At 35.4% G+C, this 17,652-nt stretch overlaps 4 protein-coding genes across 4 annotated transcripts; 2 read left to right on the forward strand and 2 right to left on the reverse strand.

The window, feature by feature from the left end:
- Positions 1-5: 5 nt before the first annotated feature.
- Positions 6-2,587, reverse strand: LOC114527513. The gene is made up of 3 exons (XM_028549193.1): positions 2,214-2,587; positions 803-842; positions 6-335 (listed from the first exon to the last, which is right to left on the reverse strand). Exons 1-3 carry the CDS (start codon positions 2,453-2,455, stop codon positions 150-152), a joined length of 468 nt encoding a protein of 155 aa, XP_028404994.1. The 5' UTR covers positions 2,456-2,587; the 3' UTR covers positions 6-149.
- Positions 2,588-5,578: 2,991 nt separating this feature from the next.
- On the forward strand, positions 5,579-11,486 carry LOC114527493 (golgin subfamily A member 6-like protein 22). The gene is made up of 7 exons (XM_028549165.1): positions 5,579-6,110; positions 7,079-7,381; positions 8,129-8,527; positions 8,639-8,785; positions 8,971-9,009; positions 9,121-9,192; positions 9,375-11,486. Exons 1-7 carry the CDS (start codon positions 5,697-5,699, stop codon positions 9,585-9,587), a joined length of 1,587 nt encoding a protein of 528 aa, XP_028404966.1. The 5' UTR covers positions 5,579-5,696; the 3' UTR covers positions 9,588-11,486.
- Positions 11,487-12,617: 1,131 nt separating this feature from the next.
- Positions 12,618-15,028, reverse strand: LOC114527494 (mRNA turnover protein 4 homolog). Its single transcript, XM_028549166.1, has 9 exons — positions 14,933-15,028; positions 14,704-14,762; positions 14,200-14,303; positions 14,028-14,118; positions 13,884-13,942; positions 13,699-13,775; positions 13,384-13,458; positions 13,236-13,312; positions 12,618-13,164 (listed from the first exon to the last, which is right to left on the reverse strand). The coding sequence occupies exons 1-9, from the start codon at positions 14,958-14,960 to the stop codon at positions 13,078-13,080; spliced, it is 657 nt and encodes a 218-aa protein (XP_028404967.1). The 5' UTR covers positions 14,961-15,028; the 3' UTR covers positions 12,618-13,077.
- Positions 15,029-15,353: 325 nt separating this feature from the next.
- Positions 15,354-17,565, forward strand: LOC114527614 (60S ribosomal protein L19-like). The gene is made up of 4 exons (XM_028549315.1): positions 15,354-15,447; positions 16,031-16,137; positions 16,539-16,893; positions 17,414-17,565. Exons 1-4 carry the CDS (start codon positions 15,443-15,445, stop codon positions 17,520-17,522), a joined length of 576 nt encoding a protein of 191 aa, XP_028405116.1. The 5' UTR covers positions 15,354-15,442; the 3' UTR covers positions 17,523-17,565.
- The last annotated feature ends 87 nt before the right edge of the window (positions 17,566-17,652 follow it).

Genomic DNA, 17,652 nt, shown 5'->3' on the forward strand with positions numbered 1-17,652 from the left:
GTTGAGAATTCCAAGGCTGACTGACTGAGATATATATACATAAAATTCCTCTCTAAATATAGTCGAATTTTATTTCTTTACATTTACAATTATTGCCATTACTATTTATTTACAAGGTATGTTGAAAAGAATTCCAGACTCTCTCGTATTCAGTCATAATATAACAACTCTTTATTCTTCCTAAGATTATGTCCACTCCTCTCCAGTCTCTGTATGTAGTTTGTATTTCGTGAACGAGAACGCAAACCATAGTGGCCATTGGACGTATTTGGCACTGTCTCAGAGTACGGAGAATTAGCATCGCTCCTGAAGTGTTTTGGTTCCTTTGGATTTCCCTAAAAATGTAAAAAATTCAATAATATTTTTATTTTGTGACTCGTGATAAGAACCATGTTTCCAACCACAGGGGTTGGGACGTGAACCGGACTCTTGACCTTCAGTTTGCTAGGTCAATGTCATGTCGTTTCTAAAAGTCTAGAAACGGTTGTAAAGTTACTGAAAATTGATTTTTCGTCTATGACGTTAAATGTTTTTATTATATCTGGCTAAAGGAAGAACATTACACGTTCCCTAATACGTATTTTTATCGACATTACACGACATTGTCATGACCTTGAGAGACAAATCTCCCACTGGTTTGTGGGCAGGGTTAATCGTATGTTATTGTCTTATTTATGTTGTGCATCACGTGCATGTGCGAAAATAAACGATTGCAACAGTGCTATAAACGATCAGGAGGTTATATAATTATCTAGACAAAAAACCCATACTGCATGTACAAAGAATGAGGAAGGATGCTTGCCTTTTGGTCGTAGTGTGTAAGAAATCCCCAATGCTTCTCCCTAAAAATAGAGATTGTCATAAATCAGTATATCTGCAGGTAGCCCAATTGAGCATTTGATGATAAATTAGGTCCGTTTTAGACGTCGAACTTTTCATGTGCCGAACCAAATGCAAATGAACTTTAGCTCATTAACATTAGGTTCAGCACATGAAAAGTTTCACGTCTGATGACAATTCAAAGCCAAAGAAATAATCCACCTATACACAAGTCATACAGAGGAGTATCCGTTATCATGACTACACTTTTTTCAACGTCTGGCATCCTGGACCATCATGACATTTAGCACGAAAACATTGACTTGATCGCTATTAACTCGCTACAAGATGATTTATGATTTATCTTGTTCTTCCTGCATGCTTTAACCAGGAAGCCACATGACACAACCCACGCCGTAATTCGTTGAATCGTTTGATCGACTATAATTTTTAATAGCTGGCAAATCATGACACAACCAAAAAAGATCCAAAAATATGATATCAAAGACAGTGTATCATATTATGTATGAGACTCCAAGATTGCATCAGTTTAAATATTTTTACAACATGTCGGTGAGAATAATTTATGAACTCTTGACTGTGTCGAGTCACGCGCGTATACTGTATAGACAATACCTGAGACAAGACAGTCTTTGAAGCAACGGGGGTACGTTGAACCATTGAAATGCTGGCAATTTGCAGACTAATAATAATATACATGTATATATATAGTAATAATTTGAAATGCTTGCATGAACAATATTCTGGCTTTTTTCGAAACTGCAACGCAGCATAACGAAGATTGCACGTGTGAAGTCATGCAATTGTCTGCTGGTTCACGCAATTTACAAATCACAAATTTTTAGAACTGCTAACCGAACTGTAGAGAATATTTCATCTTCATACAATCATACATGCTCAACGTGGAATCGAATTTTCGAAATAGCCCCGACAAACTCAATCGCCAAATCGCGACGTAATCATACTGTGGGTGTGACGTAATCTATACATTATGTAGACTGGGATCGCCCATCACGTGTAAAAACGCACATGCCCCTGTAAACAAGTTGTTACAAGTCTATTCATAAACTTGCAATAAGATCCTTGGCATCATTTGCTCCAAGATTGTCCGTCAGAAAGTTTATGGCAAGCTGTTAGCAACTTGTAGCAAGCCCGATGGCATTGTGATAGACTTGTTACATGATTGTTCTAACATGTCTGATACAACATCTAACATGTTATATATATACAACAACGTTGCTATGTTGCTACAACCTAGCAACACAAGATTATCCGTCAGAAAAAATAATGTGATTATTGGCCATAGCTCAGTTATGGCGTTAAAAGAAATGTCAAATCCGGTGAACGAATAAGTTTGGATTTGAATAATTTACCATTTCGTTTGTTGAATTTTTTCCTTATCACAAGAACTTTTCCATATTTCGTCCTGGGTAACTAGGCAATGCTTTTGAGATTGATCGTATGATTCTAGCGAGTTTGTAGGCTCTGCCGACTTCACTCTTTTGTGAGGCAAAGCATTAGGATTTGCGACACATTTCGTATGATATTGACTTGACATCTGCTCGGCCATACGATTAGGTGCTGAAGTTGTTCGATTTTTGAAAGATGAAGCCATCAATTCAGAATTTACCCATCAAAATTGGATGCCAGTATGAAAAAGTGATATATGAACTGAAATTTGAAGTAATAATTTGAACGTATTTCGTATTTTTCTGATGTTGCTATAGTCGCATTTAATACATATGATATGTATACATATGTCATTTACGTAACACAATACTCCATGGCAACAGATATAAGAGACAAGCATGAATATGTCAACAAACATTTAAAATTCGTTTCCTGCGAAAATGAAACAGCATCCACCTGCTTTAAAACTGGCTATATGTCATAAATTACGGACGAGAATTATGGTGTAGGAGTATATTAAAAAGCGGCGAAATAAAGAAGTTATGAAACCAAAGTGTCTTTGATTTTGTTATGTTAACGATAGATATTGCAAAATTAGCCATTCAAAATTACGAAACTGAAAATACACTTTTAAATTTAAATATTAAAGGATTCACCAATCCTGAACTGTTTGATTATTAATATAATTATTCAAATAAACCATTATTCTGATTAAATAGTTAATATAATATTTTAAGATTCATGTAGCCAATTTGTAAATTACCTAAAATAGAGAGATTTGCAATTGTATGTATAAGAAAAAATTCCAATAAAGTTTTCATTATCAATCCTTCACGCAAGGACGATTTGGTAATGGTTTTATAAATAACACTGAAGCAATGTTGTAAGCCTTTTTAAACGTCGAATAACAACCCCGGACCATGAGAGATATATGAGACGCTGAGAATCAGAAAAATATATATATATATATTTATGAAAATAATATTTTATAAAAATATATATATATGCATTTTACAAAATCTGTTTTCAGTAAATTTGAGACAACGGGGGGGTTTCCCAGTGGGGGTTTCTAATATTAACAGTTTCACCTCGGATCACACAGGATTTGCACCAGTACCAATAAAAAGCACTTTTCTTCCTCGCGGGGTCGGGGTTGTAAGGGGAATTCCTAAATCGTCTGCATTTCGATATCGATATCATGCTGTTTAATTTTTGCGGAAGGGAGTATGCTTGATTTTTTATAAATACATGTTAGGCTAAGTGTTAACCAATCACGTAGGTGAAGTTTTCAATAAGAATAACTATTATTTAATGAAGTTTGTTTGAATGCATGAGAGTAGAAACGTATAACAGGGGGGTTACCGCTTTCTGAATATCAATATGAATAACATCCGAAACGTAACGACGTATTTATAGGTTCGTGACAAGATAAAGAAACTTTTCGAAAGCAAAAATTAAGGTATTTTATAAAAGCTTATTTTAGTTTTTGTTTATAGAGGGAAGAGCAAACAGTTGTAATGGTGAACAAATTTAGAAGTAGATTAGTAGAAAGTGAATGCCTTAATTGCTTTTTTAATTCTGAAAAGTTTTTTAGCAGGCTTCGATGAGTTCGAGCAGTTTTCAGTACTCTATTTACATCAATTTTTTAATTATTTTGATGTTTATAATTATAAAGGTTCTTTCATTCGGAATCGGAATCATCGGATGAATACGCCGTGCCTGAATTTGTCCGCGGTTCTGGTCGGATCATCACACGGTAAAAATGGATACAACTTTGTCCGCTTCTACGTGTTCACACGAACCGGAAACATTTCAAAACAAAGCGCGATGCATATGACAATATTTAGAGAGGTTCACACCCGTCCTTATAATCGGGAATTCCCTTTGATTATGGACGTATGGTAATTTTTAGCATTGAGCGACCATATTCAGACGGTTTTTTACAATCAACTATCCTGTCTAAGACGAGTTTCCCGTCCCTAATATGAATTCGGCCGCCTCTTTTAATTAAGGAGTTACTTGCATGGCTATGATCAGCGCGTGCATGTTTTCGTGAAATAATATAACCGCATGACATGCGTGACGACGTATTTCGAGGTCAATGGAAGGAACCACAAACATTTGATATGCTGCATGAGTCAGAGATATGCTGCACGTTCCGCAATTTGAGCTAGATTACTTCAACGCAACGCAAGACTTAAGATTACACCATCTATACGTCAGCTTTGGAAATGAATTATAGCTTACCTAAACACAAATAAAACTATTTCAGTTTATCAGAACATCCAGTGAATCGACACTATAAATCCATGGCTTTTTTTAAATCAGAGATGAGTTGAGCAGTGCTCGAAAAAGACCGTGATATTTGACCCGAACACCGATGACGTGTAAATAATTTGATACTAATGATAGGTTGATACGTTTCGATATTTTAAATACAACCGGCCCCTGCTGTTTCCGAATTACCGATTTTTTCATAGAATGTGTCCATTTTCTCCTTCGAAAATAAGGGAGTATTTTAGAGTTTTTTTAAGCTTTAGTTCGAGCGTAAAGGCTCTTTTCCACTTACGCGTTTTTCATACGCACGTACACGCACGTAAAAGTCTAAATTCTTATACATGTTACCTTTGAAAAAAACTAAGTGAATAAATCGAAGGAACTTAGTTTTCTGCATATTTTAGTATGCATTAGTTGACCTGGATGTTAAATGATAAAAATTTAAAGGCATTTAAAATTTTCCTTACGTGTACGTGCGTATAAAACACGCGTAAGTGAAAAGCAGCCTTAAGTTTGTTCGTTTACGTTGCATGTTTGCGATTAAAGTTTTTTCGTTTTTGAACAAGAAATTATGTACTAAAAATTTCACAATGCGTAACTTTCTGAACACTTTTTCCCGACCAGGCATGACATAAGGTTCGGTGAGTCCGACTCACCTCCCTGCAAGTATTATAGAATGGACGTAATTCTTGGAATTCCGTATTACTAGGATGTATTCACTGAATAGTTCCAATAAAGTTTTTCAAACACGTGCACGATGTCGATATGTTATGTGGGGGGCCCGAGGCCCTACCTGTTTGTAGGCATATATATATATATATATATATATATATATATATATATATATATATATATATATATATATATATATATATATATATACATATATATATATATAATAATATTAATATTAACGAAATACGATTATCTTGGTTATATATATATATATATTACATAACATCACTATATATACATCCGTAGTGACGACACAATACGTATAGTCATGTGACTAAACCCGGCGCGTCTATGACTATAAAACCAGCTCTGACCACACATTGACACTCTCGTTTCTTACGAATAAAAGTGTAAGTCAGCAAATTTGTTTTGGTACGTTTATTTAAAACTTGATTTGTCAGCGTTTTTTGCAGTAACTTCACTGCAATTCCGCAATGTCTACCGCGAGCGTGAGAACACCTGATGGATCCCAATTCAACATTGACGATCTGAATCAAGGGGATCTGAAACGAATCATTGCTGTTCAACAGAGGGACATCAAAGTAAAAAATGAAAGACTGGATGGACTGGAAAAGCTCACAATATTATACAATATATCGGAAGAGAAGAGGCACAGCTGGAAGACCATGGCAGAAAATCTCGAGATCGCTCTGAGACGCGCTGAAGCGAGAATCGCTGTGTTAAATAAAAAGCTTAACATCGGTCCTCAAACAGCTTTTGATATCAGTGTCGTTAACCCTGGGATTTCAAGAAAAGATTTCGATGCGATTACCAAAGAAAATATTGCGTTAAAAGAAGCCTTGGAGCATATAGTGCCGACAGAACTCGGCGGTAAAGATGTAGTTTTGGTAAGTGAAAGCAAAAAAATGGCGGACAATCAACAACGTTGTTAAATAAATTTGGTTGTAGTATTACTTTGAATATAAAAGTATTTTTACCCTAACTAAGAATCTGGGACCATCCAGGGTAGCTATAGATATGGGGTTGACACTGAAATGAAGATAAAGGATTGAAATTTCGGTTGGAAAAAAGTCGTTAAAAATTTAAAAATGCATGGCGTGGCGGGGAAATCCCTTGGGAAACCCCGATGCTTAAGATTATATTTGACTTTTTTTGAAATATGGCCGCTTATTGGTCGCGAAGAGTCAGAGGCAAGGTAAATTCCCTTACTACAACAGGTGATCAAAATGACGCAAATTTCCTTCTTTAGACTTATAATTTCTCATACTGCAGCATTTTAATAGAGCTGTTTAAGCATTTTAATATTGTTTTCTTACAGGAATGTGCTGGCATAGATGTATATTTGAAAGAGGTTAAAGAAGGCTTTGATCTCCATAAATATACCTCGTATAAAAATCCTCTTTTCCAGGAACATTATTTCCTAATTTGAAAAGTTCGTTGCCACGAAACCTCTACGATTTCTTTAAAGCATCCGTAACTTCCTGTGTTGGTTGTATAAATTTTTGCTGTTCCTGAAAGTTATATTAGTTTAAATTTCATAACCACCAGAGCTTATTGTATTAAACCTGCAATAATACATTTTGCTCTCTTACTGTCAAACATGTAACTACTATTACATGTTTGAATATACCAGTAGTGTTGGAAGAGTACTGTTTCTGTGAATACTGGATAGTAACACTCTTTTAACAATGGAAAAACCCTAAAGAACCGTGAATTACAAGTCTAAAGTATTATTACCCTTTACATGCAGGACTCTTTATTTCATTGGTCAATTTATCTGGCAGTGCTGAAGGTTTTATTATGAAATAGGTATAAATGGAAACCACTAAATCCTACAATATACTATACTTTTTAGAAAAATCAAGAACTGTATGAGTTTGTAACAAAACAGCAAGAGGAGATCATAGAGAAAGATAACCATATCAGAGAGTTGGAGACGGCGTTGGCTGGTAATGACAATGAGCTGGCTTTGAAGGTTAATGATCAGACGAAGAAAATCATGAAAATGGAAAGATCTATGAATGCTAAACAAGTCTTCTCTGAAAAATTGATGAAAGAAAATAAGAATCTGACAAATCTTTTGGAGAAAATTAGAAATCAAGAGCTCAGGAAACAACATGATGTTCCTGATGGACAAGCATCGGGAAATGAGATGAATGTGAGTTGTGTTCATATTATATTTCATTAAATATATGGGTTAAGTTATCTAGAACTAAACAGTACCAGGTACAGTATATTCAAATAGGTTTCAGGGGCCGGTTGTTCGAAAGGCATTTAGCTTAAATGGTGGATAAACCAAAGTTTAAAAATAGTCTGATAGATCTTGTGAATGACTGAACCTGCATCTTATGCATTAAATATGTTCTTCCATTGAAAATTTAACTATTTACATTGAAATATTTCGGCTCAGTTGTTCAATAAATTGATAACTTTGTTTTTCATTTTGAACTTATCCACCGTTTAAGCTAAACGCCTTTCGAACAACCGGCCCCAGGTCATGTAAAACATGCACAAAAATCATGAAACTAACCACTAGTTAAATAGCTACCAAAGGAAACCAGGGGCTTTAGTTAACTTTCAACTGTTGTTAAGGAGAGAATTGATTAATCAAGAGTCCTATATTTCTTAGTTAACTAGGATTTAACTAGAATTTAACTACGGTATGCAAAGTGTAGTTAAAAATTTTTATACAACCAACCTCTGGTATACAGTTTCCAACCTACAGATATCTCTTTACAGAATATTAAGTATGCATTCACTTGACTTAAATTTCAAAGTTTTATCTATGCACTAAATTTCCATGCATATTCAATTGAAACACCCATTCTCTGATAAATAGTAAATAGCAATTTTAAAATGTTCTTTGACATAACTCAATCTGTTGTTGAAAATTCCAATAACCTAGGCACAGATCGCTAAAAAAGCAACAGATGTAGTAAATGAAGAACAAGAAAGAATGTTGAAAGAATTCGAGGCAAAAGAAAAAAGAATTTTGGAGTTAGAACAAAAAATCCAGGAATTAACTGCGGACAATGAGAACAAGTCCAAACAGGTTCTGGAGTTAACCAATGCGCTGCAACAGGCTAATGATGTCAAGGCAAAGCTCGAATCAGAGTTGAGCGAGAGTGTGAAGAAATGTTCAGATTTTCAAACAAAGTGCAATGGTTTCTTCAAGCAAGTCCTGAGTTTGAACAGGAAGCAACAAGATTCTGAAGAGGAGATTTCTGAGCTGAAGCAGGCAATTGAGAATTTCCGCGCACAAGTCGCCGAGAAAGAAGCCATGATGGTCATGATGAGAGACAGTGTATGTTTAGTTTTAATATTTTATTCCTACGTACAAACATCTTGTATACAGTCACAGTTTATATAAAAGAAAACTCACAATCTGAAATCATTGTTTACTTTTCTTTTTTAGTTGAAGACCTACGAATCTGATTTTAGAAGTGAAAACGAAGAAAAAGAAAAGATCCTAAAGCAACTAAATGAGTCAAAACAAGAATGTGAACGTCTCAGACGTGAAAATCAATCACACATGGCGACTGTACGACATTTTGAAAGTGAAGTAAGGAATACCTAATTCGCATCTTTTTATAGAGGTTGACATCTTTCACCATTTATAGAACTTACACTTACAGCATTCATACCATACAATAATACACGACCTACTGTTTTTATAATGTATTTTTTGTTGAAGTAGCTACGTTTCTGCGAGTATAGATAATTACAATAGTTTCTTCTCGTTTTCAGATTGAAAGAATGAACAAACTATTAAATGAGAAAAACAAGGTAAGGATTAATATCCAACTGAGTCTAACAAAGCTTTGTGTATTAAGCAAACAAATGAATTGTTTTTTGTCGAGATGTTTCGATATTTAATTTTCTTTTTTTATTGTGCAGAGCAACTCCAACATTGGTCTTCCATTCGGCCAACCGTTTGGATCAAGTGTACCTACCCGGAGTTTCTTCCACGTGAGTTTGAATAATATTAAGATTGAGCATCAAATGTGGTATAACAACTGCCTCTTTTTGAGAAGTGTTTTGTCCAATTTTAGGCAGTTGTTAGATTAGATTGATATAGATGTAGCTGTATGATTTGAAATTTCTCAGGACAGTGAGGAAATAGATGTTGATGTTTCGTGTTTTTTTTGTAGGACCGAAACCCAGCGCAAATGGTCGTGGCTGACGGCGTTGGTGGAGTGAACGAGTCGACTGGTGGCACCCGACAAACAAATACGTCGATCAATCCACCCAAGGCATCACCAACTCTAATTGAATGCCCGTATTGTTCAAGAAGTTACCCTTACCATTTAATTGAAGGTCATGTACAAGATTGTATGGAGGATAGTCTGTACATGGACGATTGAATGAACTTTAACCGCAAACCACGAAAAATATAACCCCAGTTTCCAATAATTTCTTCTCTCAAATTAAAAAAAAATTGGTGATTCGCAAAAAATTGGTGAGACGAACCCGCCAAAAACACACCACGGACGAGAAGCTGAAATTTTTTTTTCTTTGGAGAAGAAATTCTTGGGAAACCGGGTGTATAGCTGAAAAATGGGGAAGTATTCCATCGGTGATTGGCAGTGGAGGAGATTTGCGACAATCAAATGTGTGGCCAAGCAAATGAACAGATTTGTTGTGCAATTGTGTTGATTTATGCTGCTGATTTTGTTCAAATTGTTTTTATGGCTGGTTGACTGAACAGTATTCCGTGTGATTGATGTGATTTGAGAACAACAGCAACAAGAACAATCCTTTATGAGCAATCAAATGTGCAATGAAGAAAAGAGATCTTGATAAAATAAGTCTTAATCGGGCAATGTTGGAGCTGGAATCTTTGGAAAATCAGCTTTATTGGCAAAAGCGTTGAAAAGCGGTGTTGATTGAGGTGAAAGAGAAGATAAAGAAGATGGAGTAGAAGAAGGAGGAGGAAGATAGAAACAAGATAAGGAGGTAAAAAGGTCAAGAGGCTTGAGAGGGCCGATATATATAGCGCCGAATGATTGGAGTGCGTGTTGACGTTTCAAAATTGGTTCTAATTTTTGCGTTTGTATTTCTTTTCGAAAACGAACTTTTCGGAAAATCCACATATTGCGATGTCTTTCGATCTTTTCGATTCTCATTTCTGGACTTGCCGAGACAGGGCGGTGAAGCATCTCCTGACATGAAAATGGGGGGAAAATGAACACCTTATGCCATTAGAGCAAGCGTCATTATGGACCACGACCGAATAATTTAGCTAGGTTTTTTTTTCAATTGCAGGGTTTGCACCTAGTATTATCTACATGTTCACTAGATGTTGTAGTGTAATTTAAGCATCATAAAAAATAAATAAATGCAAAAATGATGATGCACTATTAACTATTATATGTATGATTATAGCCTTCATTATTTTAGTAATAATACATACAATAGTCGCGGTGTTGTTTCTGTTGCGTTGTCATCTCATGACTTTGAATTTTGTTCGTTAAATCTCAATTTATAAAGATGACGACGTGAATTTTTGATTTCACGTTATTGCAATATGCCATGTCATCGCATGACCGTGCATCATATTTAAGTAAATCATTCCCATTACCATAAAATAATAATAAAATATTTTATTATTAATAATAATAAAAATACTTCTACCATTTGATTTTAAAACAAATATTGTATAACCATAGCTATAAGCTAAAGTACATCGGTAATTCGTTTAAAAGAACATAAAAAGAACTACAATAGCTTCGTTTTCGATATCTGCATTAAATTTCTTCATTTGTTTTTTCATTTTCACTTAATTTAGCGGCAAACAATCTTCACTTAGACCGTAATGAATGCTGTTTCGTTTGCGTTTTATGAAAAAATATCTTTCGATTTGTTCAATTCAAATCATGAACGGTCCTCATAAAAATAGTCTTCATGAAATCCCTTGAAACTTTAACAAGATATTTCTTAAGATGCCCGTACATATTTTTACTAAAGCACGCATGAATGCATGCATGCATTGCTTTTTAAATTTTAATGAAAACGTGCATTCAGTCTGCAAGAATGATATTTGGTGTTTAACATCCTCTATAAAATCGGCGAAAGCAATTACTAGCTATACTGACAGTCTCTTGCTGTATAACAATGCAGATACCAACACAAAATGATTTGACATAACACTTCACGTGTGTTTTTTTTTCATCTAACACTAAGCATTTATTTCAACCAACTGTAGTTAATATTCCGTAGCCCTGTTTGACCCAGTGTATACGAACTCCATAGCTCAACCAGAAGTAAAGAAAACCGGAAATTAGGAGGTTACCGATGCATCATGGGCATGTTTCATGGCGCCATAAAATAGGCCTTTCTCATAACACGTCAAGCGCGGAAGGTTTGATGTTAGACGAAGTTTGATTGGCTGGTTAGCTTTGCGCGGCCAATCAAACCTTGTGTAACATCAGCCTTTCTCGTGTTTGACGTCATTATAATAAGAACGGTCCATTGAAAAGATTTTTTAACAAGTTATATCCTCAAGTTTAAAAACCTCTGCTTACCCTCGGCCTCGGGATTATCAGAAGGTGCTTCACTTGTTGAGGCGAGTTCTCATGACATGAGTTTTGAGCAACCTAATCGTTCGCATTGAGCAAAATATCACACTCTAAGAAGACATCGAATTGAATACATCTCAAGTACCATAGCTCGCCCACAGTTCTGACCACAGGCACAGTATAATGAGTTTAAAATCAAATCTTTACAGTCGAAATTTCAAATCTTATAACACTTCTCAAATGCTCCTTTTATATGATATGCCAAACCATACCAGCTTTCTCAGAGTGGTAGCTCAGAGGTCAGAGCGTCCAATGTCGTGGGTTCGAGTCCCACTCACTCGAAACAGCAGCTGTGGTTTGTATTTTTAAAATATACCTGAAATGCGCAAATGCATCTCGCCAATTTATTTACGAATGAAATTATGACTTCAACCAATTTTGTGAACATCCTTCACGCTAAAGCTCGTATTTCACATGTTCCTAATTCATTAGAAACAAATGTTAAATTCGTATTATCCATTGTCTTTAATGTTTCGGAAAATGTGAAATACAATGTTTGAAATAAAGCCGGGTAAAGTCCAACAACTGATTAGCTATATTAGCACCTGATTATTGTAATTAAGCACAGAAGCAGTGCACTGTATTGTTAGAGGTTTGTGGTTTTAAACATGTAAAAATTACCGTAGCGGGGAGTATTTTAATCGTACGTAAAAAGGCAACACTTTGCGCCCGAAAAGGGAATTTTTTTAGTCGTTTCTACGAAATGTTCATTATTAACAGTTTCTTGAAAATCCTAGAAGTTTAAATTTCATTTAAATTTCCTGAACAGGTTCATTGAACCTGGATTGGACTTTAAGGTGATTGAACTTATGAGACTGAATTATATAAAATCATTGTGTATTTTATCTAAATTACTTGTTGATTATTCAATTACATTTTTTTAGCGTCGCCGGGCGTGTATTGCCACATATGACTGCATGTTTTTATCTGTTTACACGCGCGAAAAAGCCCAATCCGTTGGTAAGCGGAACGGATAATCAAACAGTGACTAAGACTAAATGAATAAACGAGTACACTGTGTTCTTGTGTTCCCGTAAGATTTTTTATACATTTGATTATTTTATTTCAAGAAAATGCTTTAAAATAATCGTTCTCTTTGTGAAATGGACCATCAGAGGTTTTTCGCCTGTCTTTAATGTCGCTCTATTTTAAAGACATGCAAAGTTTGTAAAATTCCGAGTTCGCTAAATTGTTCTTAAGTACATTTTTGAGGAAAGAAGTGCCATATTGATCTTCAGGCTGCATGGCGTTCACATTTTCGCCCCGTTCCTCACAATCACGTGAACTCTTCAAAAGTACCATCGTTTGACCAAACACACACAAGAGTTACACAAAACTCGGCCATTGGGTTGCCCATCAGTTTCTGAAAATCAACGAAATACGAAATAAATAAACGATGGTTAACTGAACGAGAGTTAGATTACATCAACCTACAAGTATTCTTGCTTGCTCTGGTGTTAGGACGTCACCAGTCTTGCATACTTCGTGATCATTCAGGAGGACAACTTTTCCTACAAAAAATACGTTTTAGCAAGTGTATTTGACAGCTTGAATGAAGAACAAGTTTTTTTCTGGTTTGTACCTTTTTGAAGCGATGTTGGAAGACCCAGCTGTCTCAGATTTGGTTCCATAGAATGAGTAAACTGATCCAGTGGACCTTCGTAGAAAATAAAAGAATTTCTGTGAAGATGATGAATAGATCATGGTAACTATCAATTATATTTACGTTCTTGTATTTGATGATACATTGCATTGTTTTCTTTATTCATAGTGCATGATTGATAATCAAAACTTTTGATACCAGAAAGTTTGTTTCTGACCCTTATTGTACTGAAATGTTTATGTACTAATGTGAATGTCTTTATTATTTATGTGTCTTTATTATTTATGCTCTTACCGGCATCCAGTCTTAAGTCATGGGTTGCAATATTTCCAGATCTTGCAAAATCAAGTTCTTTAAATTCAGAAAACCATCTGATTTGAATGATGAAGAAGAATAAAGGTAAAAGGTTTGCAAAAGATTTTAGTGAAAAAAGAAATCCCCAGTGGTTTCAACCTAATAGTTTGGTTCACATCACTTACTGAAGAACTTCGTCTTTTGTTTTGTTTGTAAACAAAAGCCCTCGCTGACCTTTTAAATGCTGTTGGAAGCAAAATTAAAAGAGGTTCATAGTTTAGAACAAACAATAGTTCACGTTTTTGTTTCTAGTTTATGGCAGACTATACCTTGCTGACTTTAGAAAGGTTTTCCTTGTATTCCCCTTGTTTGTCTTTTCCAAGGGCAACTATCATCACTTTATTCTTACCAAAGAAAAACCTAAACATTGACCAGAATAAATTATTTTAATTTTTAAATTACTTGGGAGTATAATTATTCCTGGATTCCAGCTTTTCTTACCTACTGTGCTTCCATTCATTTCTAACATCTTTTAATTTTGAATTTCTCATATTCTCGACAGAGAAAACAAAAATACGAGCATATTTGTCGACACATTCCTGGACCTGAGAAAGATGAGGAACATCAGGAATCCAGAACACCTTTGGTGCTAATCTTCGCTACTTCTCAATATACAAGCAAACAAATTTAAACAACAACAGAATTCAGGTTGGATTCTGGGCAATGTTGAGAGGTTGCCAAATCAATACACAACTGTTAATTCACACAATCCCACAGGGAAGATAAACGAAGCGTGTGAAATGACTTTGAGGTATTGAAATGAGAATATAACATGATCCTGGCATTGGCGACTTCAGTCATTCAGACAATAGCAGGTGCTTATTTGGTTCTTATTTCATTACTTCAAAGTCATCTTCCAATTCAATAAATCTCGGCTAATCTCCTTAAAATCAAGCGAATCTCCTTTTAAATCAAGCGAGTGAACATCGCAATGTTAAAGTTTACCTCCTTTATTAGAGAAGATTTTAATTCTAAGCCTTTCTTCGTAGTCTGAGTAAGGGATACTATAAAATATGATAGATTGACATATTTGTGTTGGTGTAATGCAGTATAAGGGGCAGAGGAAGAAAAATAGTCTGGTGTTAATCTGTTAGACAGAATATATACTCAAATCAAGCCTATATTTGGCAATACAATAAACACTGAGATGAAATTAGGATTGCAAAGTACTTGCCTAGTTTATTTCGTTTTGATTTCGGCATCTTCCAACTGAAATTATTAAATATTTTCTAATAAAAATGGTAAATATCTTCCGATGACAACAAACTATTAGGACACGTGCTTTTGGATGGATAGATTACCTTTATCCCAATTTATCCACAAATACTACCACCAATTATAACTAATTGTACCGCTAATTCTGTACGTATTCCCCTCAAGTACACCTGAGTACTCCTAATAACAGAATTGTTCATCTGGTTTTCATCTGGTAATGGTTAAATATACTGGTATATGATATATTGGACTATGGTAATATTAAATTAGTAAAGGTCGAATCACTGGGTCGAATATACTGGTATATTGTATATGGCCAGGGTAATAAAAAATGAAGAAATAAATGAAGAAAAATGGAGAAATATATGAAGATGGAATATTTGAGTTTTGTGTGGAAACATAGCATGCGCGCAATGAAAGCCGGGATGGATCTTGCACCACGTTCTTTTCTCTCTATACTTTGTAAATCATGAGGTAAATTTCTTAAAATTAGCGATCGTTTTTTCTCATTTTCGCGAGGGATCTGACAATATTTTCTATGTTTAACTCGCCGAACTTGTTCTTTATAATGCCTTCTAAGTTTTCAGCGGTTGTACGATACTTAAAAGCTGTTTTAAGTAGGGGAATTTGATAGTATTTCCAGAGATGTAGTTTTATAGTGCATTTAAAAATGCGGCCATGTTTGTTGTTGTAGATTTTTGACGTCGCATAGCGTAAAAATAACGTTAAAATTTGCAGACAAAATAGGTTCTGGCCTGATGGGGTACGATTTAATTGCAAATGCCTGCTATTAAGCCGGCCAGTCTTGACCGCATTATGTCAGATTGGTGTGCAATGCAGGCAAAGATTAAACCCTGAAGTTGTCTATGGCCAGATATTGTTTTATTACTTTTATATGACTATTTGGTCCTGGGCTTCAGGAATATTACACTGCATAAACACATACTATTGAACCAATGTTTTCAAACTGTTATATAAGCTTATAGCTCTGCAATAATCCACTGTCTTTGAAAGACATTCACCATTAGTTCTGACCATGTTGATCTGATTCATTTAGTACTCTGAAGTTGCAAAAGCGGCTGGCGGCCAGCGTCATGAAATGTGGCAAACGAAAGGTCTGGCTTGATCCTAACGAGGCAAACGAGATAGCCAACGCTAACTCTCGTAAGTATAAAAAGTGCCTGGAAAAGAGCGTAGAGAAAGCTTGCCAATGATTAAAAATTTGCTGTTCACATACTGATTGTCTGTGATGAACTTTATCTATTATGAGGCTTGCTTAATGATGTAATATAAGATATTGTATAACATGTGAAAGACTACTTAGGTTAAAAAATTATCGAGCAAAGGGCCTTATCCAGCAAGATACAGTATTTCTTGATATTTCTTGACTATCAGCAGTACAAATAAAGTTGAAAGAGTGAAAAATAAGGTTCAATGAGGTTCTATTTTCTTCTGATGAGAGCTGGAATTTCTTTGAGGGAAGGGGACTAGAATTTTCCAAGGACAGGCACCATTGATGTGTAATGATTGTACCATTCAATATGTCTTCTCATTTGTCTCTACAGGCCAAAATGTCCGTAAACTTATCAAAGATGGTTTGATCATAAAGAAGCCTCAAATCGTTCATAGTAGATCCCGCGTCCGCAAGGCTGACGAGGCGCGTAGGAAGGGTCGTCACACAGGTTACGGTAAGCGCAAGGGTACGGCGAACGCCAGGATGCCTGAGAAGGTTATCTGGATGAGGCGTATGAGGGTCTTAAGACGTCTTCTTCGAAAGTACCGCGAGTCGAAGAAAATTGATGTACACATGTACCATGCTTTGTATCTGAAAGCCAAGGGTAATGTGTTCAAAAACAAGCGAGTTCTGATGGAATTTATCCACAAGAAGAAGGCCGAGAAGGCCAGAGCTAAATTGCTCAGGTAGGGAAACTTTTGTTTATTTTTTAAACAGTATTTAGTTAGGAAAAACATGGGTGGTTTAACCTGCAGACTTCACTCTGGTATTAAATATAAGATCCATAATTTTTTAAAAGAGCAAGCTTTTAACATTTAGTTTTTACATGAAAACCATTCATTTTTGGGGGGATTTTTATACAAAATCTTCAGAATGCAACTATTGCCTGCTATTAAGCCGGCCAGTCTTGACCCTTCATGTTAGGCTGGTGTGCAATGCAGGCAAAGAATAAAACCTGAAGTTGTCTATGGCCAGCCATTGCTAAATGCATCAATTCTTGGTCCTGGGCTTCAGGAACACGCTACTATAAACTACTATACACGTGATAAATTCCTTTCAGTGTAAATAATTCTTTTCCCAGTATAAGTAGATCTTTTTGACTTGAATTTTGACATACTTCGCAAGCATTTCTCAATGTAAACACGTTTGTATGTAATGTTCATACGAAGAGAAAATAACGACGAATTTCTGATGATTTATTTCCAGTGATCAAGCCGAAGCTCGTCGCCAGAAATCAAAGGCTGCTCGTCAAAGGCGCACTGAAAGAATTGCTGAGAAGCAGAAAGAAATGCTCAAAGCCGCCGAAGATAAATAGACTTCGATAGTTTAATGAACGAAATAAATCCCGAGAAAATTTATCCTTGTCTCGTAGTATTTTTCCTGCAAGTCTTCAGTTGGTAAACCTCACGAACCTTCGACAAAACGCCGCATGTTTTTACAAAACA

This window comes from Dendronephthya gigantea, unplaced genomic scaffold, assembly GCF_004324835.1.
Source record: "Dendronephthya gigantea isolate DGI-Jeju-01 unplaced genomic scaffold, DenGig_1.0 000045F, whole genome shotgun sequence".
Lineage (NCBI taxonomy): Eukaryota > Metazoa > Cnidaria > Anthozoa > Malacalcyonacea > Nephtheidae > Dendronephthya > Dendronephthya gigantea.